The 27,161-nt window shown below is 45.6% G+C and overlaps 1 protein-coding gene across 1 annotated transcript in view; it reads right to left on the reverse strand.

Moving 5' to 3' along the window:
* LOC130486356 (rho GTPase-activating protein 20-like) overlaps positions 1-25,374 on the reverse strand; it is a 58,021-nt gene extending 32,647 nt beyond the window's left edge. The window contains exons 1-8 of the mRNA XM_056859617.1: positions 25,304-25,374; positions 12,306-12,479; positions 11,030-11,179; positions 9,354-9,395; positions 7,285-7,369; positions 5,386-5,463; positions 3,880-3,946; positions 1,405-1,593 (exon numbers count right to left, since the gene is read on the reverse strand). Coding sequence (XP_056715595.1) covers positions 1,405-1,593; positions 3,880-3,946; positions 5,386-5,463; positions 7,285-7,369; positions 9,354-9,395; positions 11,030-11,179; positions 12,306-12,479; positions 25,304-25,374 — 856 coding nt within the window. The remainder of the gene's footprint in view (positions 1-1,404; positions 1,594-3,879; positions 3,947-5,385; positions 5,464-7,284; positions 7,370-9,353; positions 9,396-11,029; positions 11,180-12,305; positions 12,480-25,303) is intronic.
* Positions 25,375-27,161: the final 1,787 nt, after the last annotated feature.

The following is a 27,161-nucleotide window of genomic DNA, read 5'->3' on the forward strand; positions in this document are numbered from 1 at the left end:
AGCAGCCCTGGAGAAAAAAGCCTCATCTTATTATGTTCTTGTCTCTCACAAGGATCCGCAAAGAATGGAGATGAGAAAGAGGAAAAAATGGTCCAAGACATTTGGAGAAGGTAACAAACTCCTATCATAGTAGTGGCAAAAAAGGAACTGAGGGAAGGGGGGGCGCCATTCCTCTGGAGTATGTGACAGTTTAGACGTCCCCATCGGTTCTGAGGGAAGCTACAAACTTCTATCCATGGCTAGCCTGTGCGTGCACAGTCCCAATGTGGGGCTGCACTGAAGACAGAAGATGAACTTCCTCCTAACCTCAAACTCCACAAGACTCAAGGGGAACAAAGCTGAGTTGTTGTTTTTTAATAAAGTATAAAACAATACAAAATTGAAACAAATTCCCCAGCCAAGTTTTAGCCCTTGATGTTCCACAGCTTTCAGCCAAATCAATGAGACCAGACAACGCTTAACTTGGGATGTAAATGTGCTTACTCACACCCCAAATTTGTGAGTGTGTATGTGTATGTATGTATACACACATATCTACATGCACACACAAGCCCAAAATTAGAGGCTAAACAAGTTTGGGGAAAAGAATTCACAATAAAATTTTGTCACTCAACTCTGCATTAAATCCTCCCATTTGTTTATGTTGTTTTTTTCCATCAAGCTATTTCATAGATGCTGTTGGTTTTAGCAGATTTAGGAAAAACAAAGATTTTATATATTGAATTTTAAAAGAAGAAGAAGAGTTGGTTTTTATTTGCAGACTTTCTCTACCACTTAAGGGAGAATCAAACCGGCTTACAATCCCCTTCCCTTCCCCTCCCCACAACAGACACCCTGTGAGGTGGGTGGGGCTGAGAGAGCTGTGACTAGCCCAAGGTCATCCAGCTGGCTTCGTGTGTAGGAGTGGGGAAACAAATCCAGTTCACCAGATCAGCCTCCGCCCGCTATTGCTTTAAAATTCATCAACAGGACATAGTTGTTGTCCAACAGCACAACTAAAACTGGAAAATCACAATCTGTTCAAAAGTCAGGCCGTTGAATATGAATTCTGAAATTCTACTGTGAGTTTTAACTAGTGATAAATTATTAAAAATGCTTCTCTAAAGCAACAATTCCCTGACCTGGATGGCTCAGGATAGCCTTATTTTGTAAGATCTCGGAAGCTAAGCAGGGCTGGCCCCAGTTAGTCCATGGATGGGAGACCACCAAAGAAGCCCAGGGTTGCTGTGCAGAGGCAGGCAACAGCAAACCACCTCTGAATGTCTCTTGCCTTAAAACTCTATGGGGTTGCCAAAAGTTGACAGCAACAATGGCACTTTCCACCACGGAAGCAGCAATGGCATACTACAACACTACATCGTATGTCAAAATCCCAAGTGGCCTTTGCTCAAAACCACTTTTTACCTCTTTGTAGATGCACTGGAGCGTGGGGCTTGGGTTTTAGGATGAACTGACATTGCCTGTCCCTGGGGAGCTGGTCCAGGAGGGAAGTTTCGTTTTCATCAGACAGCTGCGTGTTATTGTTGGTTCCCTGGAGTTGGTCTAGAGAGTCTCCGAGGCAGCCAAGAATAATGCTGAAGGGACGCTCATGACCTGTTTCCACGACACACAAGAGGGACATTCAACAAATAACCTTGGTTCAGGAAGTCCTGCCTTCAGAGATCCTCCTTGAACTTGCAAATTTTATTGAAATTATGACCAGCCTTGATGCATAAATTCCTAGAGCAGCATGACATCATCTCTGGGTTTTCCCTGGAAGTGATGTTGCGCAAAGCGCAAATGAAGATTTTTTTAAATTTAATTTTTCTCTTGCCAGCTGACGAAGAGCAGTAGAAAGCACAGATTGTCATTTGTGAGTTTCCTGCCACAGAGAGGGGACCCGGCAACCCTATGAATAAATGACTTTATACCCAGAATAAATCAGAGAACAGATGGAACAAAGTTTGTAACCATTATTCTTCGGGACGCTCTGAGGTATCTTACATCATGCCTTTTAGATAGCACAAATCAGACGGTTCAGTAAAGTCATGTGTTGGCCAATATAATATTTTCTATATAAACTGGCCACACCGTATCACCTCTGAATTTCTCAGATCTGGAATACATTGAAATCTGCTTTCCCTCCTTTTTTGGCAAAGCTCTGGATAACAAGCTTTGAAACTTAACCTTAACAAGCTTTGAAATTTAACCTCTCTTAGGCAGAATACAAATGAGATGTATGCTTATATAGGATTAATTTCTATGGGGTATGCCAGTGTTCTGTGTCTCTCTTTAATGTTCTGTTTAATCAGACCTAGAGTGGTCAGATTATATCCTGGCTTGTCCAGGAAAGGGCGGTCTATAAAGCTTCTTAATTATTGAAATTAGCACCAAGGCTATTTGGTGACCCACTAGTTTGAAGCTAACCGTAACTAAAGTTAAATTCACCACTATGCTTAGTGCTGAAAACGGCAGGGAATTCGAGTAGTAGGGTGGGAGGGGAGGAATTGTGGGAACCCACAAGAGTCAGCCAACCCTAACATGAATCTGATCTCTCAGCCGTTACAAGGAGAATGTCCCTGCTTGCCTGGCCAAGGGGAGGCACAGTGAGAGTGGCTCACTGAGGAATGCAAAGGATTGAAAATAAAAGCCAGATTTAAAAATTTTCAGACATCCACACTTTCCTGAGTTTCATAAAAAATTCAGCTCTGGCCTGATTCCTATTTGATTCAAAAATCCCCTCCCTAAATATGATACAGTTAGTATGCCAAATGTGATAATAGAAGTGGTTATGAAATATTATGAGAAAGGCTGAAAAGACATGCTCCGTCCACTTGGCCAAAGTAAATATCCCATCTAACTTAAATTCTACATTTGAACATACATCACCATGTTACTAATGCCAATGATGAAAAAAGGGAAAACATTTTAATTTTGGCCAATTTAAAGATCCAAGATTATTCTCGGGCTGGTGCCTTGAATTTGAACTATAAACTATTACACTGCCTTTTATTTTCATTTCTGGTGTTTTAGAAATCATCTTCTGCCACCCATAACTCAACCTTTTGGTTTCAGATCTCAAACCCCCTTTACAGTGTTTTATACAAGCAACATTCCAAAATTCTTATATGTAAAATAGATTTTTAAACCAAAGGGGAAAAGTAACCTGTGAATAAAAGGATACCATCTAGAATAATTTCCAGAAGGCTGACTGTTTTAATCTATTGTAGCAAGATAAAACAGAAGTCCTACGGCACCTTAAAGACTAAAAACACTTGTGACAGCCTGCGTTTCTTTGAGTCAAAGCTCCCTTTTTCAGATGAAAAAGAAAAAAATCAGCTCTGACTCAAGACCACTCATACTAGAATAAATGCTGTTAATCTTTAAGGTGCCATAGGACTTCTGTTTTATTTGGGCCACCTAGAGTATCTTGTTGTATTGAGAGATTGCGAGGGATTGTGTGTGTGCATGGGGCCAGAGGTGCGACCCCTCAGTGTCTCTGTGTTCAGTCTATTAAATGCAGGCGAGAAAAAGTTAAAATTGTGCAGGATCCAGAGGAGACTGTTAGGAAAGCTCTAAGGAAGCCAAGCACAAAAAGCTACTTGTTTGTCCTGGAGGTTAATTGAAAGAATATATTGCATCAGAACTGCCCTTCTCTGAAGCATTAATCTGACTGTGTGAGGGCACAATCTTAGATCTTATCCGACAAATGTTGTTGGTAAGCATCAATGAGTTCTTATTTAAAGGGTCACTGAATTCTGGGATGTGTTAACAGCTCAGACCTTTCTTGAAAGGCCACCTTCCTGGATGATAAAAGCAGCAATCCTTTTATCCCTCAGAAATGAATGGCTCAGTTGCGTTCACTTCAGTAGGTTTCTCTACTAGTGCTTAGGTTCTTACCAATAAGAGGGTATGCAGGGTCATCCCTTCCTGATATGACCCAGAGGTGATAGTCACTTGGTCGGCCCTGTGAATTGAGAAACGGAAAGAGGGCTTGTCAGTGTGCAGTGGGGCCGGGCTCTGAAAAAAAAAGGGAAAGCAGTCCAAGTGTATAGAGCGCCCACAACAATGGAAAGAGCTATCAGTTGAGTAGGCCTGGGTTCAGGAAACGCACAGCTGCAGATCTGGAAAACAACAGCATGACAGCCCCTGCTAGCCCCAGAGGAAGCGGAAAGGTTCAGCACAGGAAAAAAGATACAAGGCAAAGTTGGAGCTTTTCTGAATCCATGAATGAGGCTCAAAGAATCAAATAGAAGTTCAGGAGCTTATTATACACTAAAAACAAAAAAAATGTCAGCACATTACAGTCACTCCCAGAACACACAGGTGTGCTGCGAGAGAACCGCTCACGTGCCGGTCAAAATACATTATTCTAGACACTTTCCTTTCTCTCATGATTTCTTGGCACTGATGGCAGGGCATGGCCCTTAGTTCAACTTAGTTTAGGCTCCACCAAAGTCCTTTTTCCATAGTGAGAGGTGCTTAATGTTGCCTTGTGATGGCCTGGCTGGCTCCTCAGTCCTTTGGCTTTGTAAGGGCCAGCCCTTATTTGACTCTTATGGGATTTAAGGCTGCCTGAGCAGTAGGGTTGCCAACCTCCAAGTGGTGGCTGGTGATCTCCCACTATTACAGCTGGTCTCCAGGCAACAGTGATCACTTCACCTGGAGAAAATGGCTGCTCTGGAGGGTGGACTCTATGACATTATACCCAACTGAGGTCCCTCCCCTCCCCAAACCCCACCCTCCTCAGGCTCCACCCTCAAAATCTCCAAGTATTTCCCAACCCAGAGCTGGCAACCCTACTGAGCAGTCGTTTAGGTGAATATAGGTGCCTGATGAAGATTAATTTTGGTAAATAAGAAGCATTCTGCTTATGCTCAGATGCAAACAATCAATTTGCAGCTGTGATTAATGATTATAAACAGATACTGGGCTGAGTGAGGGGGCACTCTTTTCTACTCCTGTGCCCCCCACCCAAATGTCCTGGCTCACTCTTGAGGAAATGTTCTGCTGTAAGTAGAGGAGGCAACCCCAAAAATTGTATTGATCTCACCTTGATTTCCTGCCTAGTGCCCTCACTAGGTCCTGACATTAAGCAAGCAGGAAGAAGGAAGGAGCAAAGGAGAAAAAGTGATGAATAGGGAGTACAAGAATGAGTTCATTCATCAGGGAATTTACTGGAGAAGAGCTCTGCAGCCATCTCCACAGTGATCCCTTGCCAGGCAACTGAGTGAAAAATGGATGGCACATATCCCCTTATATCTCCATTAGGAAAAGGGATTGAGGCCTAATTTTTTTTAAACTGGGAAAAATTGGGGGGTGGGCAGGGTATGTTTCTAACAGAGCCCTGCCCCAATCTGTCCCCTGAAACTGCAGGCCTAACTGGCTTATAAAGCTTACACTTACCAGAAGTCCCAGGTTTTGTGTTGTTTTCTTGATGATGCTGTCTGCTGTCTCTGTGTTGGATACACTTATCGTGGTGTTCTAGATGCGGAGAACAAAAGCAGGTTTCAGAGCAACTGCAAGGCATGCACAGTATTTTCATGTCAGCATGGCATGGCTCAGCAGCCATTTGTGACCAGCTCTGTCTTCTGCAGTAGCCATTTGGTGGCTGTGCCCACCATGCTGCATCAGAATTCCAGAGTTGCCCAGAGGCTCAAAAAAGTTGGGGACCCTCTGTTCCAGTAGGTATTTTATGGTAAAGAAAAGAAAGCTCCCTTCCTTGAGGAGTTGCCTTCAATAGAAGGAGTGAGTGGACGGGAGCAGAAAAAGGCCCAGGCTGGGGAACAGCTAGGGTTGCCAGCTCTGGGTTAGGAAATACCTGAAGATTTCCTCTGGGTGGGTGGGGGGAGCCTGGGGAGGGCAGGGTTTGGGAAGGGACCTCAGAAGGGTTCCATGCCACAGAGTCCACCCTCTAGAGCAGCCATTTTCTCCAGGGTATTATAAGTATTATTATATACAGATCTATTGTCTAGAGCAGTGGTTCTCAACCTTTTTCCGACCATGGCCCCCTTCTGACCTTGTTTCCTTCCTGTGGCCCCCCTGTCCTATGGGTAGAAAGGTAGCTATTTAAATGTTTTGTTTGTAAATAGCCAAGGAACAAAGAAGCATAAACAGCCACACAAAATGCACACATGCAGTTCTTATTGGGGAACTGAAATTTACAAAAAAAAAAAAAAAACCCACAAAAAGGTAATCGAACACGCTAATAAACAACAATGTTCACATACAAGGGAGAACAAAGCCACTATTTTCTTCACTTCTTTGTTTTCTTTTCTGGGTCACTTCTCTGTTTTCTTCACTTCTCACTTCCCTCTGTGGCCCCCTAGTCTCGTGCCGTGGCCCCCCATTTGCGCAATTTTCACCTGTGGCCCCCTTGGAATACCCTGGGGGCCCCCGGGGGGCCATATAGCCCCAGGTTGAGAACCACTGGTCTAGAGATCTGCTGTAATAGTGGGTGATCTCCAGGCAACACCTGGAGGTTGGCAACCCTAGGAACAGCAGATGCAGGTGTTGCTAGGTGCCCACAGACAGAGCTGCTGTGTGGATTTAGTGCAGACTAAGCAGTGGAAGGAAACATCAGGGTTCTCCTCTTGCTTCCCACCATGGCTCCAAGCCAAAGACGGCAAAGACAGTGGAACCGAATGGGATTCACTGGTCTGAGGGACGAATCTTTGCTTTGGAATCTTCATCACAAGTACAGATTTGCCAAAGTGACTGAGCACAGCTGTGTTTGTGCCCAACAGAGTACAAAACATGGTTGTGGATGTTAGAGAGAAGATGCAGAAAAGGTGGCAACTGAGAGATTTGGAAGCAATTCTTCGAGTAAAACATAAACTGAATTCTAGGAGAGTTGGCCAACACAGGCCCCAGATCTGCCCCACAAAACAATTTGATCTAATATATGACAACACTAATGAGTTTACTCAAGATCCAGTACAAAGTTTCCTGGCACTATCCATGACAACAGAAAGAATTTATTCTAAAAATGTATTTGTGTGTGTGTGTGTGAGAGAGAGATTTCTCTTGGAATTTTGTATGTGGTGTCTTGTAACTGAGGCCCTGACAGCTAGGCGGTGCCCAACTTTATTCCGGAGCTGCCCATGAATGGTTGGTCTGTGTAGCAAAACACGCTCCTGCCCTTCAGACCCCTCTCTGGAGCAATGAGCACCTTCTGTAAATACAGATGTTGGCCACCTCTGCTTGGCTCATACTTTCAAAACAGCTGCTGTTCTGGGGTGTGTCTTGGATCATTCAGACTACCTTCTATTCAGCTGGTGAACTTTTTTATTCAGTGTTACTCACAGATGAGCTATTGTCGCCATCCATCAACAGAATCTGCATGGGGAAACTTTTGGGACGTTCATTCTGCTTCATTTCATTAATATGCCTGTAATTCAGAAGGATATCATAAGAAAATAAATCCCAGTATGCAAGACATACAGGTTTCTGTGGCTTGGCAGCATCATAAAAGAAACACAAATAATAAATCATGCTGCAATTATTAGAATAACTACGAGGGTAAGGAAATAAATAAATAATAAAACCAACTGAGGCTATCTACAGACACTGGGAAATAATACATAAAAGGGTACTGGTATTAGCTGTGCTGTGTGATAGGTCCTGGTTCTCATTTGTCGTTTGGGAGAATGTATTATTACAGCATTTAAAACTGAAGAGTTCTAAATTGATGGTTAAGTTTTGGTTATATTGTTGTATGTGATACTCTTTGGAGCGAGTATGGAGTTTTATGTATTTCTGTTACTATTATTATTATTATCATGCCAATAAAGGTGACTGAAACTGAACTGAGAATAACTACAAGTGGGAACCCTCAAGAACTTATAGAATCATAGTATCATAGAGCTGGAAGGGACCACCAGGATCATCTAGTCCAACCCTCTGCACAATGCAGAAAATTCACAACTACCTCCCCCCACACACCCCCAGTGACCCCTACTCCATGTCCAGAAGAAGACTTGCAGGAGGCATCTCATTTCCCCCTTCTCCACTATTTCATCTTTCCCTTTTCTGGAAGTCCCCATAGCCTCTCCCCTTTTCCTGCTTCCTTCTCTCCTTCTAGGGTTGCCAATCTCCATGTGGGGCCTGGTAATCTCCTGGAATTACAACGAATTTCCCAACTATAGAGATCAGTTCCCCCAGTTAGGGTTGCCAGCTGTAGGTTGGGAAATTCCTGGAGATTTGGGGATGTAGCCTTGGTAGGGTGATGTTTGGGGAGGGAAGCAACCTCAGCAGGGTATAATGCCATAGAGTCCACCTTCCAAAGCAGCCATTTTCTCCAGGGGAACTGATCTCTGTCGCCTGACAATCAGTTCTAATTCCAGGAGATCTCCAGCCATCACCTGGAGGCTGGCAACCCTACAGCTAGGCCTAGTTGAGTCATGGAAGTCGAGTGGTATCAAGTCACCAGGAGGACTGGCCTAGGGTTGCCAATCCCCAGGTGGGACCTGGAGATCTCCCAGAATTACAACTAAACACCAGACAACAGAGATCTGTCCCCGTGGAGAAAACAAGTGCTTTGGAGGATGGCCCCTATGCCATTATATTTGGCTGAGGCCTGTCCCCTCCCCAAACCTTGCCCTCATCAGACTCCACCACAAAATCTCCATGAATTTCCCAACCTGGAGCTAGCAACTCTAGCTCAGGCCTGGCCCCGAGGTGCCCTCCCTCAAAGGCCAAAACAGACCTGGAAAGGGCCCTGCCCCCTACCCCTTTTACTGAGAAAACCAAGCCTTGGGATAGTGGATGCCTAGCAACAGCCACTGAGGGAATTGTTGCTTAAAGCTACAGGTGCTCCTTTATCATTTTTGTGTTGTTTTTTTTACAAAACACACACACCACATTTTTTTTTTTTTTTTAGATTTCACTTTTTTCCAGCAAACCTGGGGCACTTTTCAGGTTTGTCAAAAGATCTGTCTTGCCCTCACAGCTCCAGTCGCTGAATTTAAGTATCCAAAGATTTGGCTGACTTCGCTGTTTGAATATAAGATAATTATGGAAAAGACAGGAGGTCAGAAAGATTATTTTAGTAGAAATGATTATTTTAGTAGGGGGGAAAATTCTGGAATTTAGTTGATTTTGCACAAAGAATTAAAATTTTGTATAAAGGTTTGGAGTAGAACAGTTGTGGCTGACATGCTGCGAAGTCTGCAGACAGGAGCAACTGAGGACATAACAGAACCACATATCCCCCTATCCCACCCCACTCCTTCCAGGGGTCTTGATGTAATTTTTTGTCTAGCCTACTGAGGTGGACAGCAAGCATGCAAGATTGAGACAGGTATTCTAACACCACATGGCACCTGTTGGTGCAGGTTGGGGTAGATGAGAGGAGAGGAGACGGCAACTCTTACCACAGCAGCGTTGACAGCCATCTTTCTTTCACTTCAGGCGAGCTGAGAACGAGAAGTAAACACTGAGGTAAGATAGTGCGCAAGGTGACCCACAGAGGGCCTTTGGCTGCGCTGTTCTGGATCACAAAGCCAGAACTGTAAATCACAATCCCTGCCAAGGCCAGAAACAAAAGTACAACCCCTTCCTGGTCCAATTCTATTTTAATACAAATAAACATTATTTTTAAATTTTATTTTTAAAAGAACTTTGTTCTTTCAGGCAAGAATTCTGCACAGACAGCACAGTCAAATGGGAGGAAGACTCTCTGAATAGCCTCAGAGAATCAAGTTCCCCATCTTTTGGTCCCAAGATAATGGGGTATGGGGAGAGTACTGGTAGCAGTTACCAGGCATGCATTGTTTAGAGACTGATTTACACTTATTTTCTTAAATGCGGCCTATGATCAGAATGGCTGTCCCTGAGTAAGTTTACGACTGTTCATGGTGGAATCAGGACCCATGCCCATGTGTAGGCACTACTTAGAAGTTTGGGTGGATGCTTGAAGGCCAGGAATGAGGCCACCAGATGACACCCGTCTTGCCCCTCCATACAAAAAGATGAACAAGAGCAGTGAGAAACAAACTTGTAGAGCTGAACTTGCGGCTGCCTTCCTTTGTGGCATGAAATGAATTGTCCAGCAGCCTCTCTGTGGCCACGATCACCCAAAAGGGAATTCTTTTAGGATTTACTGGGATTAATGGCAGCCATTTATTCAGCAAAAAGGAAGCAAGGGATGTACTGATGGGAATCCACTCTGAGCTCCTGTTGTGGGGGGGAATATTTCAATAAACAAATATTTTAATAAACAAATGAAGTTAGGGACAAAACCCATTCTGTGCCCTTTATGACTCTAGGCACAGAAAATCAAGGGTATTTTTTTTTTGTACTGCAATTTCATTTGTATTTTATAACATACTTTACCAAAGTAACAGAGCCTCATTCATGCAAAGGGGTGAATTAGAACATTAGGACAAACAAAAAAGAGGTAAGAGGATGTAAGTTTACATTTAATACTATATTATACAGCCATGATGGATAGTTTCAAAGGGAATCCATGTTGGTCTGCATCTGTGGCTGATGAGGGACACAGGATTTTGTTATCTCACTACAGATGCTAATTTTCTGCCCCCAAGCACTTCCCCTCGGCTCTAATCAAGCTGATTACTATGTGCTTTGTAGCTCTGCATCCTTTAGAAGCATTCTTTGCAACACCCCTCCCACCTTCTGCCTGGAATATAAAGACTCAGATCCCATTTCTACTCTACCGTGTCTGACGAAGGGAGCTTTGACTCTTGGAAGCTTACACCCTGAAACTGCTGCTGGTCTCTAAGATGTGACTGTCCTTGATAGAGCATGTTTTGCATTTATTGCCTTTCATGGTAAGAAGGCTCTTAAACTCAGGTAAATTCCTTAAATGAAAACCACTTAAGAATTCTGTTCAGAAAAAAACTCATTTGAAAATACTCCAGAAGGTTCATATGACCATTACTTCTTCTAAAGGTGAGATCAAGGCTATTCCTATCTGTATAGCTCCATAAGAGGTTCTGTTTCTTGGTCTCATGGGGCAGGGTGAATGACAGGAACTGGCTTTCATGTGTGTGTGGGCGGGGGTAGGGGGAGGACAGGCAAGCATTACCTGTAAGTGACAATGAAGTTGTTGGTGGGCCAGCCAAGAACAAATGAGTTCTCAGGGCTCATCTTTTTCTCCGATACTTCACTGAGGCAGGAGCCTACCCACACTTCGCTCAGCCGTACCTGCTTCTTCATTTTCAAGCTGGAGGAAGACCTGGAGGTTAAGCAAGAGACAGTTTGTATTGCACAGGGGAAAGGGGCATCATGGGCAATGTGTGCTTGGCATGCTTGTGAACTGTTTCGCTGAGCATCCCAAACACAGAACTTTTCTTCACTCCTTCTTTTCACTTCTGCTAAATTATGAGCACCAATGAGGAAGGTCTGTTATTCACACTCATTGTTTATGCCATGCACACATAAATGGGGGGAATCCTATCCTCTCCCTGTTTCATCTTTATTGCTCCCTCCAGGATCATTGGGGTTATTTCCCCCAGAAATGCTGTTGTCCCCCTTAAGAGACTGGATTTCAAAACGTTCTAAAAATTAGAAGAACATTCAAAAGAAGTTGGAACGGAGGGTAAAGAAGGCAAAATCCCCTCAACAGCCTTGCAAATTACTGAGAACAGCAACAACTGATGCTCAGATTACAGGTAAGGAAGGCACCATGAAGGGAAAGAATAATAACTTGGTTAATGAGCAGAGCCAAAGAAGCCATGCCTCAGTATGTGATGATGGCTGCCAACTAGGAAGGGGAGTGGACAAGTTCATGGAGGATAGGGCTACTAGTCAAGATGGATACTAGTCATGATGCATACCTATTCTCTCCAGTATCACAGGAGCATGCCTATTATATAGGGTGCTGTGGAACACAGGCAGGATAATGCTGCTGCATTTGTCTTGTTTATGGGCTTCCTAGAGGCACCCGGTTGGCCACTGCATGAATAGGCTGCTGGACTTGATGGGCCTTGATCTGATCCAGCATGGCTTTCTTATGTTTTAAGCCATTAAAGTAGGGTTGCCAAGTCCTTCTTTGCCACCGGCGGGAGGTTTTTGGGGCGGAGCCGGAGGGCGGGGTTTAGGGAGGGGAGGGACTTCAACGCCATCGAGTCCAATTGCCAAAGCAGCCATTTTCTCCAGGTGAACTGAGCTTTATTGGCTAAAGATCAGTCATAATAGCAGGAGATCTCCAGCTAGTACCTGGAGGATGGCAACCCTACATTAAAGGCAAGAACTATTAAGCATACAGAAGAACAAGACCTACTGAGGAAGAATCAGTATGGCTTCTCTAAAGACCTTGTATGGCCTTTGGCCCAGAGAATCAGGTCCACTCTCACACTTACTTAGACTTAGCCACAATTAGTCTGTCACTGAAGAGGAACAAATGGCGCTCTTGCGTCTGCAGGCCCACAGTCAGCTGTGCACGCTCATCCAGGAGAAACGTGGAGTTTGGGCTGCCAAAGGCCCCAGCAAGTAAGCCATTGTCAGGATAGGAAAAGGGAAAAACAAGTTCCCTGCTGGAAAAGAAACTGGTGGAATAAATCCCAGGACAATCATTCATTTCACCAAGAAATTCCCTGAATTAACTGCAACTCCTCAACAAAAGGACAGCACAGAAATGGGTATTAAATTCAGGGCCAAACCAGGCTGCACTGGGAGTCCTATGTCATGGGCTCCCAGCCTATTCAAAAACTTTGTATGCCAAACTGAATTTCAAAAACTGCAGACATGGAACTCCCACAGTACATCTGGTTTTGGCCCTGATTCTCCATTGGCGATTCTATCGTCATTTCCTTTAAAAAAAAACCACAGTAAATACTCACTTTTTTTTCCTGTGTCATGTTCATCTAGGCTGCCTCTATGGCTTGCTTGAAGAAACAGCAGTACATACAGAGATAAATCCAAAAGAGGGAGGCAGGTAGGGTTGCCAGGTGCCTGGTGGTGGCGGGCAAAACCACGGCAATTCGCCCCTCTGCCCGTTGACCACCTGAGGGTTGGCGGGCAAACATGCACAAGCGCATACACACCGTGCGCACATCACTTCCGGTTTACAACCGGAAGTGCCGCCTCGCGAGGGGCCTTATATCACTCAAACTCTTAGTTTGAGTGGTAAAGGGCCACTTTACCACTCAAACTAAGAGGTATAAGGAGCCTTGCGAGGCAGCACTTCCAGTTGTAAACCGGAAGTGACATGCACGCACATCGGTGAACACACACAATCCTGACCTCAGTCCCATAGCCTCCCGCCGGAGGAGAGGGGGGATCTGGCAGCCCTAGAGGCAGGCAGGCTGACATTTTGGATTGGACATAGGCCTCTCCGGGGTATGCCTGTGTACTTCTCCCCTCTAACCTTTCAACCCCTATCTGCCCTTTCAGCTCCACCAAAGGTCTCCTGATCCCTTAAACAACTGTGCTCACGCACACCCTTGCTGTCCCTTATATCTGGAACTCCCTCCCAGAATCCCCATGTGATGTTCTAGGGTTGCCACTGGCTGGCATCCGGTGTGTGTGTGTGTGTGTGTGTGTGTGTGTTATGCCATGCCAGCAGTGCAATGTCAGAAATGATGTCATATCTCTGACATGACATCAACGTGAACCATAGAGTTTTGCCCAAATCCTACAACACTGCACTGATGTCATACTGATGACCTGATGTCACTTCCGGGTATTTGCCTGATGTCATTTCCGGGTATTTCTGGCATGGGGCCATTTTTTTTAAAAAAAACCTTTTTCATCCTGGCGGCTCTCAGTGGGCCAGCAGACCTGGTCTCCCTGTGATGTCCCCACACCTATCAATAGGGAAAAGAGGAAGTGTTATGGGACGTGGTGGGACCTGAGTGTGGTGGGGTTGACCGTGAGTCCCTTCCAAGGAGCCCTCCAGTCCTACACACTCCCTCCTATGCTGTAGCTGGCAAGGGCCTGAACTGGCTGCCCCCACCCTGGAACCGGGGCTTGGTTGCGGAGTGTCCAGAACCCCCACTACCCCAGGAAGCTCTCTTTTTGGTCAGTCCGTGCCCTGCTGTTTGGCCAAATATGAGGCATGAACGACCCAGCCAGGGTGAACAAAAAAAGAGGCTAGTTTATTAAACAAATACTGTAACTGTGGACTTGGAATTGTCTTTCCTGACGTTTCGCCAGCAACTGTGGCAGGCATCTTCAGAGGAGTAACACTGAAGGACAGTGTCTCTCAGTGTCAAGTGTGTAGGAAGATACAGCCAGAAAGTGGTTGGGTTTGAGCTGAGTCATTGTCCTGTAAAAGTAATGTGCTAGTCATTGTCCTGTAAGTATCAAGATAATGTGCTAATGACGGTGTGGTATGTTAATATGGAACCAATTGTATCCTGAAGTGATCTGTTAATGTGTGAAGTCCAAAGCTAATCTGCATGGCTATTGTTGACTACAGTCTTTGTTAGTCTGGAGGTTTTTTAGGACAGGAAGCCAAGCCTTACTCATTCTTAAACGCTCTTCCTTTCTGTTAAAGTTGTGCTGATGTTTATGAATTTCAATGGCTTCTCTGTGCAATCTGACAAAATAGTTGGTTGAATTGTCCAGTCTTTCAGTGTCTTGGAATAAGACCCTGTGTCCTTTGTGTCAGTCCATGTTCAGCCACTGCTGATTTCTCAGGTTGGCCAAGTCTGCAGTATCTTTCATGTTCTTTTATCCTTGTTTGTATGCTGCGTTTTGTGGTCCCGATGTAAACTTCTCCACAGCTGCAAGGTATACGATATACTCCTGCAGAGGTGAGGGGGTCTCTTTTGTCTTTTGCTGATCGTAGCATTTGTTGTATTTTCTTGGTGGGTTTAAACACTGTTTGTAGGTTATGTTTTTTCAAAAGTTTCTCCATCCTATCAGTGACTCCTTTAATAAATGGCAAGAATACCTTTCCTATGGGAGACTGTTTTTCCTGAGTTTTCTGATTTTTGTTTGGTTTAATGGCCCTTCTGATTTTATTCTTGGAATAGCCGTTTGCTAGCAGTGCGTGATTTAGATGATTAGTTTCTTCCTTGAGAAACTGTGGTTCACAGATCCGTTTTGCACGGTCCATTAATGTTTTGATTATTCCTCTTTTCTGTCGGGGGTGGTGATTGGAGTTTTTGTGTAAGTAGCGATCTGTGTGAGTTGGTTTCCGGTAGACCTTGTGACCTAACTGAGAGTTTGTTTTACGGATGACAAGGGTATCAAGAAATGGGAGTTTACCCTCAATTTCCTTTTCCATGGTAAACTGACTGTTTGGATGGATATTATTAAGATGGTTTAGAAAGTCCATTAATTTTTCTTCACCATGGCTCCAAATAGTAAATGTATCATCTACAAACCTGAACCAGACTGTAGGTTTGTAAGGTGCGGATTCTAATGCTGTCTTTTCAAAATATTCCATGTAAAAGTTTGCTATTACTGGACTGAGTGGACTTCCCATAGCTACTCCATCAATCTGTTCATTAGCACATTATCTTGATACTTACAGGACAATGACTAGCACATTACTTTTGCAGGACAATGACTCACCTCAAACCCAACCACTTTCTGACTATATCTTCCTACACACTTGACACTGAGAGACACTGTCCTTCAGTGTTACTACTCTGAAGATGCCTGCCACAGTTGCTGGCGAAACGTCAGGAAAGAAAATTCAAAAACCACGGTTACACAACCCGGATAACCTACAAGAACCAATGAACTCTGACCGTGAAAGCCTTCGACAATAAATACTGTAACTGTTCATTAAATAAGAGAACAAGTATGAAAATAGGGAAGAATTAACACAGGGAACGGAAAAGACAGTCATTCTATGAAAAGTTGAGGGCAGCAGGAAAAGAGGAAGACCCAACAAGAGATGGACTGACTCAATAAAGGAAGCCCCAGCCCTCAATTTGCAAGACCTGAGCAAGGTTGTCAAAGATAGGACATTTTGGAGGACATTGATTCACAGGGTCGCCATGAGTCGGAAGTGACTTGACGGCACTTTACACACACAACACAGGGAACACTACAAACACCCAGGGCAAAACAGCCAGCTGGGAAACAATTAAATTCCCAAGTGCAATTAACTGACTGGATTCCTATGAAGTTATTAATATCTGACTCCCATGAGGTCAGGCACAGACCCCACATTGGGGTGAGGGGACTGCTCCTTCCAAAGGCAGCCTCACCACCACCCCCAGCCTCAGGGAGTGAGTGAACTCCCTTTCTCCTTCTTCCCCGTGCAGGGACTTATATGCCATTGCCCCTCTCTCTCAAGGCTCCACCTCCTCGTCAGTGACCGGCTCTTGCCTTCCCCTCCATTTCTCCCAGTCCAATCCTGAGTATTGGACAGGGTTGCGATTTCTGTGTTGGGATATTCCTAGAGATTTGGGGGGCCAAGCCTGGGGAGAGTGGGGTTTGGGTAGGCAAGGGAGCTCAGCCAGGATGTTCTGTCACAGAGTCTATCCTCCAAAGCTGGGGGAACTGATCTCTGTAGTCTGGAAATCACTTGCAATTCCAGGGGATCTCCAGCCCCCCATCCTGGAGGCTGGCACCCCTCCACTTGGAGGGAGCCTGGGAAACAAAGGCCTGCAGGAGAATTGGCAGCAGGGCCTGAGGGGAAGGTGGTCTTGAGGCCGACAGGCCATTCTGTTCCTCAGCCTTAGGTAGGGTTGTCAACCTCCAGATGGACCCTGGAATTCTCCCAGAATTACAAGGGATCTCCACACTACTAAGAACAGCTCTCTGGAGGAAATGGCAGCTTTGGAGGGGGAATTCTGTGGCTTCACACCCCCACGGAAACTCCCTCCCCTCCCCAAAAATGGTCTGTCCCACACACTGCCGCCAAATCTCCAGGAATTTCCCAAGGTGCGTTGGTGATCTTACCAGGCGTCACCCCCAAATCTCCAGGAATTTCCCTGGCCAAAGTTGGCAGTCCTGCATCTCATGCCTTCCAATAGCAAACATGATGGTTTCATGCCTATCAGCAGAGCACCCAGACAAGATATGGGATCTCCCCAGGCACACAAAAAAATATCCAATTTGCAATTTTATTTAAAAGAAGAAGGGTCTCCCCTCAAAGGACTGGGGAGGAGAGAGCATGCTCGTAGCCCTTGGAAAGCTGGGCACAGTTGAGGGTCCAATTCAGCGGAGGCCATTTCTAGTCATTTATCTAGTCATTCTGCGTTAGGAGGCCATTTCTAGTCATTTATCCCCTCCCCACAACCCCCATTTCTTATCGGTGTCTGGGGCTTATCAGTAGTTCAATGAAAGAACAACATCCATAGTCAAATCAGCAGATTCTGCAAACCTGGGGGGCTCCCCAGCCATGCTGGGGGAAAAGAAGCTGCAAAGAGACGCCAACAAGGACTGAACATGTTCATTACCCTTCTGGAGCCAAGAAATGTGGGAAATTGCGTATTTGCACGAGGCCAAACACTGCTGTCCTGATGGGGAAGGACTGAAGCTCCTTCGGAACCGGTGTGACCCCGTACCGGGGTCTGTGCCACTTTACCACAGAGCCAAGTGGCATCTTCACTGGCACGGATGCAAACATGCTGGCGGCGAAGCGGCGAAGCCTCCACACTGGCAGGGAATTCCCAGAAGGGAAAGCCTGCACCAGCGTTGAGGGGCATTCCCGGGGCGTCCCCAGGGGCAGGGTTGTCATTAGTCAGCTTCCAGGCCCCTTTCAGCCCAGGAACGCCCCTCTTTTGGTGGCACAGCCCCATTCTTTATTCTGGGGATTTTTTTTTTTTTGCCTTTTCCATTTCTTTTTTAAATTTTTGTTTTGTAGCTGGGAAGCCTCTGAGGAGGTGGTGCGGCTCTGCCACTCCCAGCCGTCATGTATCCACCCCCCTCCCTCAGGAATGGGCTGCCCATCACAAGGACTGGCCCAGAGCCCTGGAGGAGAGGCGGGGCGTTTGGGGAAGATTGCCACAGGGCACTGGGTGACATCTTGACATCTTATTATTTTTCTTGTGGGAAGGGGGGTATTTCTCAACTGTTTAACCTCCTCCCATTCTTTCTGGGCTGCCAGCTTGAATTCAAAAATTAACAGTGCTCAATATCGGGACTGCAATTCTAGATAGGATGCCACCATCATGTTCCTGTTTTCTTGTAAGGCAACACAAGTCACAGAAGAAAAAAGCCCAAGAAATCCACTCGTGATCTGGTGGCAAATGTCAAGGGCCAGACCATCTCCGGGATCGTGACATCCCCACCCGTCCCCCTGGGTGCCCTAAAGAAGCCTTCCTTGCATCCAAATATAGCCAAGAATGTAACCGCTGGGGAGAGGGGAGGGCTCTGCAGCGTTTCCTGCCCCCTAATTTGAAAGCACTGGAACCTGTACAAACGCTTTCCCCAACGCAGGAGAGTTGCATGGGGCATTAAATGAAAAATGGTGCTCTCGTAAACGGGTGTTTGGCTCTAAGTGTAAATCATTTTAAGTTTTTATCTCGGGACAAAAGAAATATTTATTTCAATTAAATAAACTGCCAGGAGATATTATTTATGAGGATGTTTTTGGAACCCAACAGAAACAGAACGGTCTTCCCTTTTCTGTCATCTCATTCCAGGGTGGAGAGAAAAATCTGAGCTCTGAGATCGTTATTCCCTGTTTAAAGACTAGAAGTAGCCATGCTGGTCCAGGGCTTTTTGCAGACTTACAAACAAACAAACAACAGCAAACAAAAATTCTGTAGCAGAATAGCAGAGACAGGCAATAACAAACCAGCTTTGAACATCTCTTGCCTGGAAAACCCCACGGGGACGTAGGCCCTGAGCAGCTGGGAGAGATACAGAGGAGGAGCTTAGAGACAGGTCAGTGAAAGTTTTATTTTAAAGTTTGTGTTTTTGTTTTCCTCAGTGGCTGGGGAGCAATAGTTGAGGTTGCTCTGTGTGTGTGTGTGTGTGAGTGAGTGCCTGTAGCCTGCTGGAGGGGGATTTCTGACTGGTTCTCTTTGTTATTTTATCTAGCTGTAGCTGGCTGAAGGTAACTGCTATGTTGATTGCTGGGCCCCCAGGCCAGACCCCTTGCGCCTCTGGCAAGCAGACCCTGTTTAAATACTGTCAGCCCCACCCCTCAGCAATCAACAGCACAGCAATTACCTTCAGCCAGCTACAGCTAGATAAAATAACAAAGAGAACAAGTCAGAAACCCCCCTCTAGCAGGCTTCAGGCACTCACACACATACACACACACACAGCAACCTCAACTATTGCTCCCCAGCCACTGAGGAAAACAAAAACACAAACTTTAAAATAAAACTTTCACTGACCTGTCTCTAAGCTCCTCCTCTGTATCTCTCCCAGCTGCTCAGGGCCTACGTCCCCGTGGGGTTTTCCAGGCAAGAGATGTTCAAAGCTGGTTTGTTATTGCCTGTCTCTGCTATTCTGCTACAGAATTTTTGTTTGCTGTTGTTTGTTTGTTTGTAAGTCTGCAAAAAGCCCTGGACCAGCATGGCCACTTCTAGTCTTTAATCAGGGAATAATGATCTCAGAGCTCAGATTTTTATTTGTGCTGAGTGTTTTACTTCTTCAAGGAGGGAGCCTTGACAGAAAGTTTGTCAGGGGAACTATCAGAGTAGCCTAGGGAAGAAACTTCAGCAATGGATGATCACAGCACTGTGGCTAGTGAGGGAGCTGAGGCAGTAACATGCAAGGACTGTGGAATGTTTGTCTTTTTACCTGAGGGTAACATTAATTAAACTTGCAGCAAGTGTAAGTTGGTAGCCCTGCTGGAGGAGAAGATACAGGGTCTTGAGGTACGCTTGTCCACACTCTCATTTTTTAAAGCAAGGTGAAGAGTTCATAGACAGAACTCATGAAGCTCTCTTTAGCGAGCAACAGGAGCAGGAGAGTAATGAATCTGAACAAGTGGAGGTACAAGCAACACAGGAGGAGGATGCATGGAGGAATGTGGCCCACAGGAATAGGAAAATCAGGACACGTCCAGATCCTCTCTTGCTCAGCAATCGGTTCCAGGATCTCCCAATAGATACTGATTCTGGACCACTGGAACAAGGGCTATCCCCCCAAAGCGTGGAAGAAACTTCTCAGGCTCCTGTGCATGAGAGGACTTGATCTTCCGTGCCACAATTTAGGAAGAGGCGTGTTCTCGTAATTGGGGATTCCCTCCTGAGAGGGGTAGAGTCTAAAGTATGCCGACCTGACTTGTCCCGAGAGGTCTGCTGTTTACCGGGTGCACACATCGAGGATGTGACAGAAAGGGTAGGAAGACTCATCAAGCCCACCAATTATTACTCTTTCTTGCTCGTTCGTGTGGGAACAAATGATATGGCCCGGCACAGCCCAGAATGTTGCTCTGGGTAAGAAGGTGAAGGACCTGGGGGCGCAGGTTGTGTTTTCATCTGTTCTGCCTGTTGAAGGTTGTGGAAAGACGAATACTCCAAATTAATGACTGGCAGCGTAGGTGGTGTCGTCAAGAAAGGTTTGGATTTCTGGACCATGGCTTACGCTTTCGAAAAGAAGCTCTTCTGTCAGGGGATGATTTATACCTCACAAGGGTAGGAAAAAATGTGTTTGCAAACCTGATCAGGAGGGCTTTAAACTAAATCCTATGGGGGAGCAAGACAACAACTTAAAGCCTTATATGCTGACACTACATGGAGACGGGAACAATAAAGATTTGCAGGGAGTGGCATGTATGCAAGGAAACATAAGCTCACAGGTAAGTACAGAAACGAAAACCACGGGGCACATAAACCATGGATTCCGATGTCTGTACACTAATGCGCAGAGTATGGGAAACAAGCAGGAAGAACTCGAAGTTCTAATACAGGAAGGGGATTTTGACCTAATAGGCATTTCTGAAACTTGGTGGGATGTCACTCATGATTGGAATATTAAGACTGAGGGGTACAACTTGTTTAAAAGGGATAGACAGATAAGGAAGGGGGGAGGAGTAGCACTGTATGTCAAAGATGTGTACACTTGTTAAGAAGTACATGAATCTGAGCATGGTAGTGCAGTCCGTCCTTGAGCATTTAGAAAGGATGGATCTGATCACTAAGAGCCAGCACGGGTTTCTCAAGAATAAGTCATGTCAGACTAATCTTATCTCCTTTTTTGAGAAAGTTACTACCTTGCTGGATCAGGGGAATGCTGTTGACATAGTTTATCTGGATTTCAGTAAGGCTTTTGATAAGGTTCCACATAGTATTCTAGTTGACAAATTGGGAAAATGTGGGTTAGATCCTATTATTGTTAGTTGGATCTGAAACTGGTTGACAGATCGTACCCAAAGAGTGCTAGTTAATGTCCTCATCCACTTGGAGAAAAGTGACTAGTGGAGTTCCTCAGGGGGATGCTTTGCAGATGATACTACATTGGGAGGGGTAGCAAATACGATAGAAGACAGAGCCAAGATGCAGGATGATCTTGACAGGCTGGAGAAGTGGGCTAGAACTAATAAAATGCACTTCAACAAAGACAAATGTAAAGTTCTGCATTTAGGTAGGGAAAATCAAATGCATAATTATAGGATGGGGGAGACTGGTCTGAGCAGTAGTGTGTGTGAAAAGGATCTTGGGGTCTTAGTAGACCAAACACTGAACATGAGCCAGCAGTGTGATGCGGTAGCTAAAAAGGCAAATGCAGTCTTGGGCTGCATCAACAGGAGTATTGTCCAGATCACGCGAAGTGATGGTATCGCTTTACTCCGCTCTTGTTAGATCTCACCTAGAGTACTGTGTTCAGTTTTGGGCACCACAATTTAAAAAAGATGTAGAAAAGCTGGAATGTGTCCAGAGGAGGGCAACAAAGATGGTGAGAGGTCTGGAGACCAAGTCCTATGAGGAACGGTTGAAGGAGCTGGGTATGTTTAGCCTAGAATCATAGAATCATAGAGTTGGAAGGGACCACCAGGGCCATCTAGTCCAACCCACTGCGCAATGCAGGAAATTCACAACTACCTCCCCCCTCCACACCTCTATTGACCAGAAGATGGCCAAGATGCCCTCCCTCTCATCATCTGCCTAAGGTCACAGAATCAGCATTGCTGACAGATGGCCATCTAACCTCTTCTTAAAAACCTCCAGGGAAGGAGAGCTTACCACCTCCCGAGGAAGCCTGTTCCTTCTGAGGAAGCCTGAAGAGGAGAAGACTGAGAGGGGATATGATAACCATGTTCAAGTACTTGAAGGGCTGTCATATTGAGGATGGTGCCGAGTTGTTTTCTGTTGCCCAAGAAGGTCGGACCAGAACCAATGGGTTGACATTAAATCAAAAGAGTTTCCGTCTAGACATTAGGAAGAATTTTCTAACAGAGTGGTTCCTCAGTGGTACAGGCTTCCTCGGGAGGTGGTAAGCACTCCTTCCCTGGAGGTTTTTAAGACGAGGTTAGATGGCCATCTGTCAGCAATGCTGATTCTGTGACCTTAGGCAGGTGATGAGAGGAAGGGCATCTTGGCCATCTTCTGGTCACTAGGTGTGTGGGGGGGAGGTATTTGTGAATTTCCTGCATTGTGCAGGAGATTGGACTTGATGGCCGTGGTGGTCCCTTCCAACTCTATGATTCTATTCTATTCTGTTTTATTCTATTCTAAGGTTGCCAGCTCTGGCTTGGCAAATACCTGGAGATTTTGGGGGTGGAGCCTGGGGTGGGTGGGATTTGAGGGAGGGGAAGGACCTCAGTGGGGTCTAATGCCATAGAGTTCCTCTTCCAAGGCAGCCATTTTCTCCAGGGAAACTGATCTCTGAAGTCGGCAGACCAGTTGTAATACCAGGAGATCCCCAGCCACCGTCTTAGTCAGCTATGACTTGACCCCTGCCCCAAAAGGGAAATTAGCATTTTTAAAAAAGCTTTCTGATGGCACAGTGAGGAAAATGCAGGGTAAATGGCAGCTGACTGAAAAGTGTGCTGAAAACTCCCATGTAGCAGCTCAGTTGCCCATACGTATGTCTTGCTTGGCATTCACAGGAGCAATGAATGCAGAAAGGCAGATACATGGTGTGTGCCGCAGCCCAGTCACCAAATCATTATACCCAGAAACATCTCTCTCACACACACACCTTTTTTTTTTTTGGTACCAATCATCCAGCAAGATCTGGCCAATGCAAAAGCTTACTAAGTGCTTTGTGATATTTTGTGATAATCCCATAAACAGACATCAGCAGACAAGCAGTCCAAAGAGAGTTGATTTTTTAGAAAATCCACAGGTTAACAGAAGCTAAGAGTCAAATGGACACTAATGGAAACTTTGGGAACGGTACAGGGCATATATGGATGAGCAAAGGGCAAATCGGGGTAGATCTGGATACCATGGCAACCCCCCTCCCAGGAGCTGTCAGGGCACTAGAAGACTTCCCACGAAGGGCAGTCTAAACACACTGTTTACAGGATATAGAGCTGGCCAAGGCCAGCACCTGGAGAAACCACAACATTCCTTTCTCAGACCAAGCCTGACAGGTTGGTCCTAATTAAATGGTATGGAATCAAGCTGAAATTTCAGGGCCACCAGGTGTCCTATACAAAGGGTGGTTTCTTTCAAGACTTTGGCACGGGCCTGCCTGTGGCAATGGCCATAGTCAAATGTAGATGCAAGGCAATAATCAGCACTAACAGCTCAACAACACTTGACGTTCAAACAATCCATTACCTCAAAGCCATGTGCTCATGACTCCACACTTGCTAACTTCTAGAAGTGTGTGGAAATTCTATACTGCTATTCAGTGTGACAGCAGTACTGGAGCTGCCATCCTCCCGGGAGAGCCTGGAGACCTCCCAGAATTTTAATCAATCTTCAGACCACAGAGATGAGTTCCTCTAGAGAAAATGGCTGCTTTGGAGGGTGGATTCTATGTCGATGTACCCTGCTGAGGTCCCTCCCCTCCCCAAATGCCACCTTCCCCAAGCTCTACTCCTAGATCTTCAGGAATTTTCCAGCCTGGAGTTGGCAACCCTAACTAGGCCCCTTCCCATCTGGGTCTCCCCATGAACTTGGGGGGGTGTTGCTGGGGACTCGGCAATTCTAAACTTGAGACTAGCCCAGGGGTTGGACAGGCACGGTGGGCAGAGGCCTGATTCCAGCTCCAGCACAGGTTGACGGCGCCCAGACAACAAGAAAGCTGTAAGGACCACCTTGTTGCTTAGCTAGCACCCACCCTGTCTCTTCCAGATCAGCAGAAGAGAACTGCCACAGAGGAACTGCAGACACGTGAACCCTGCACTCTCTCACACAGCAGCTTTGTTAGGAGAAACATGCAATTAACTTTTTTTGCCGTCAAATCACAACTGACTTATGGCAACCGCTGGTGGGGTTTTCAAGGCAAGAGACATTCAGAGGTGGTTTGCCATGGCCTGCCTCCACCTCACGTCTCTGGTATTCCTTGTAGGCCTCATATCCAAATACTTGCCAGGGTCAAGGCTGAGAGTGTGTGACTGGCCCAAGGTCACCCAGCAAAGTTTCCATAGCATGAGTGGGGATTCAAACCTGGGTTTCCCAGGTCCTAGTCCAACACCTTACCCACTATACCACGCTAGCTCTCAGTTAACAATTAATTAGCTCAGCTAATTATAAATAAGGATTAAAATGCAAATTTTTAATAAAATGAACATTTGTATAAGGATAAGCACAGAAGAATAAGAAAGCTCCTTTGAATTGCAACTGACTCATGGAGACCACCAATCCTGGGGCATTCCAGGCAAGGGAGGAGAAGAGGTGGTTGGCCAACACCTGCCTCTGCATAGCAACCCTGGACTTCCTTGGTGGTCTCCCATTCAGGTACTAACTGACCCAATCCTGTTTAGCTCCCAAGCTCTAATGAGCTATCCATGCAGCTAGAGAGACATAAAATACATTAAAACACTAGGGTTAAGAGGAATTATCACAAATTAATGAAATTATTGTTTTGATGGTCCTGAAGACTATATCTCAGTTTTTGGATTTATTCTGGGCAATACAACAAGGGCCATCTCCTCCCGCACCATCCAGCCTTGCCCGTTAAGATCTGCTTCACACACCCTGTTCTAAGCATCTCCACCTTTGGAGGAGAGGCTGATAGTGACTAGAGGCAGGACATTTTTTGTGGTGGCACCTCAACTCTGGAACGCCCACTCACTTGAGTCTCTCCAGGCGCTTACTTTACTTTCTTTTAGGCACCAGGCTAAAATACGTCTTTTTACCCAGGCTTTCAATTAGGGCTGTTATCTTATCAGCTTTGTTTAAAATGGTCTGCTTCTGTTTCATGGATAGTTTTTACGCTGCTTATGTCCAGTGGCCTACATGTTCATGGCTTGTGTTTTAATACTATGGTTTTTGACTGTAAACTGCCTCAAGCAGGCCTCTGAACAAGCAGCATATAAATGTTCTAAATAATCAAATAAACCAATACCTCATGCTAAGAATTTATATCTGCTTACCTGGATTTGGTCTTGCTGAGAGCTTTGCTGATGGCTGAGGCGGATCGCCGCCTTTGCACGACCGGCTTCATTTTCTGTGAGAGAAAAGGATAAGCTGGATAATACGTGCCTTGCTTCCTCAGGCTAGCTTTCTGCCAGACATACTAATTTTCTGCATGCAGAGAATGTCTGCGTCTTGGGCGGGCATTCAAAGGTGTGCTCCCACTCCTGGATTTAGAAGTAGCAAAGCCTCAAGAAAAAAAGATCAGAGCAATGACACAAAGGTAATACAAGAAGCAATGAGATAGAAAGAGGCAGAAGAAGACTCGAGGGGACAGGGCAGGATATGAGACCAAGGTGGGAAGCACAAAGCATGCAGTGCCCCCGGGACTGGGTTGGTGGGGAAACCGAGCAGGCAGGCTATGTCCTAGAACAGGAGACTGGCTTTTCCTGGCTGAAGAGACAACCCAAAGACTTGGAAGAGGCAATGGCTTAGGTCGGGCAACCAATCCAAGAAACAGCAGTCACTCCTGCGTTACCTGATCAGAGGAACTCTCTGCCCTGCTCTGCCTTACCTTGAAAGTCCATCTTGCAGATCTGAGCCACACAAGATCTGGTTAGACCTCAACTAGAGTACTGTGTTCAGTTTTGGGCACCACAATTTAAGAAAGATGTAGACAAGCTGGAACGTGTCCAGAGGAGGGCAACAAGGATGGTGAGGGGTATGGAGACCAAGTCCTATGAGGAAAGGTTGAAGGAGCTGGGTATGTTTAGCCTGAAGAGGAGAAGACTGAGAGGGGATATGATAACCATCTTCAAGTACTTGAAGGGCTGTCATAGAGAGGATGGTCCCAAGTTGTTTTCTGTTGCCCCAGAGGGTCAGACCAGAACCAATGGGTTGAAATTAAATTAAAAGAGTTTCTGTCTAGACATTAGGAATAATTTTCTAACAGTTAGATCGTTTCCTCAGTGGAACAGGCTTCCTCGGGAGGTTGTGAGCTCTCCTTCCCTGGAGGTTTTTAAGAAGAGGTTACATGGCCATCTGTCAGCAATGCTGATTCTGTGACCTTAGGCAGATGATGAGAGGGAGGGCATCTTGGCCATCTTCTGGTCACTAGGGGTGTGGAGGGGAAAGGTAGTTGTGAATTTCCTGCATTGTGCAGGGGGATGATGGCCCTGGTGGTCCCTTCCAACTCTATGATTCTATAATTCTATGACATCAGTACAAGCCAGAGAGCAGCCTCAGCCACTAGCTCAGCCCCCTCCCTTCAATTCTTATAGACCACTCCCAGCAAGCTAGTGGGAAACATCTTCAGAAAAGGTGGTCCTAGGCGAGGCCCATCAACAAGGGGGACTTGCTGGGAAGGGTGTTTGAACAAGTGGGAAATTCACAGCAAAGGGGATAAAAATCAATCAATCAATCAACATTTATTATGGTCCAGAGGTCAGTCAACATCAATTTAACAGGGGTTTAAAAATAGAATTAAGGCTGAGGAGTGAAATCTGGCTTTCTGAGATGCCCCAGCAGGATAAAATATTTTTACAAAACTATGATTTTGAATCAGACATGCTAAATCAAAGGAAAGGGAAGGCATTGAAGTGGTTTTGACAGGACCCCCCCCCCCAATTCTACCCCCCATCTTCAATATCCAATGATCTAATTGCTCCTCCATTCTTGAACAAAGGAAACCCTGACAGGAAGTCCCAGGCAGAGGCGGGTCTACTGTGAAAGTAATGAAGCTTAAGCTTCAGGGCCCCAAATCCTGGAGGGGCCCCCAAAGCAATTTTTTTTTTAATGAGTGAATTTTTCAACAAAATTGATGGGAGTTTTTTAGTGATACAATCATAAGCCAATGGGTTGAAGAATATGCTCTAATAC

The sequence above is a fragment of the Euleptes europaea genome, chromosome 13 (genome assembly GCF_029931775.1).
Source record: "Euleptes europaea isolate rEulEur1 chromosome 13, rEulEur1.hap1, whole genome shotgun sequence".
In the NCBI taxonomy this organism is placed as follows: Eukaryota; Metazoa; Chordata; class Lepidosauria; order Squamata; family Sphaerodactylidae; genus Euleptes; species Euleptes europaea.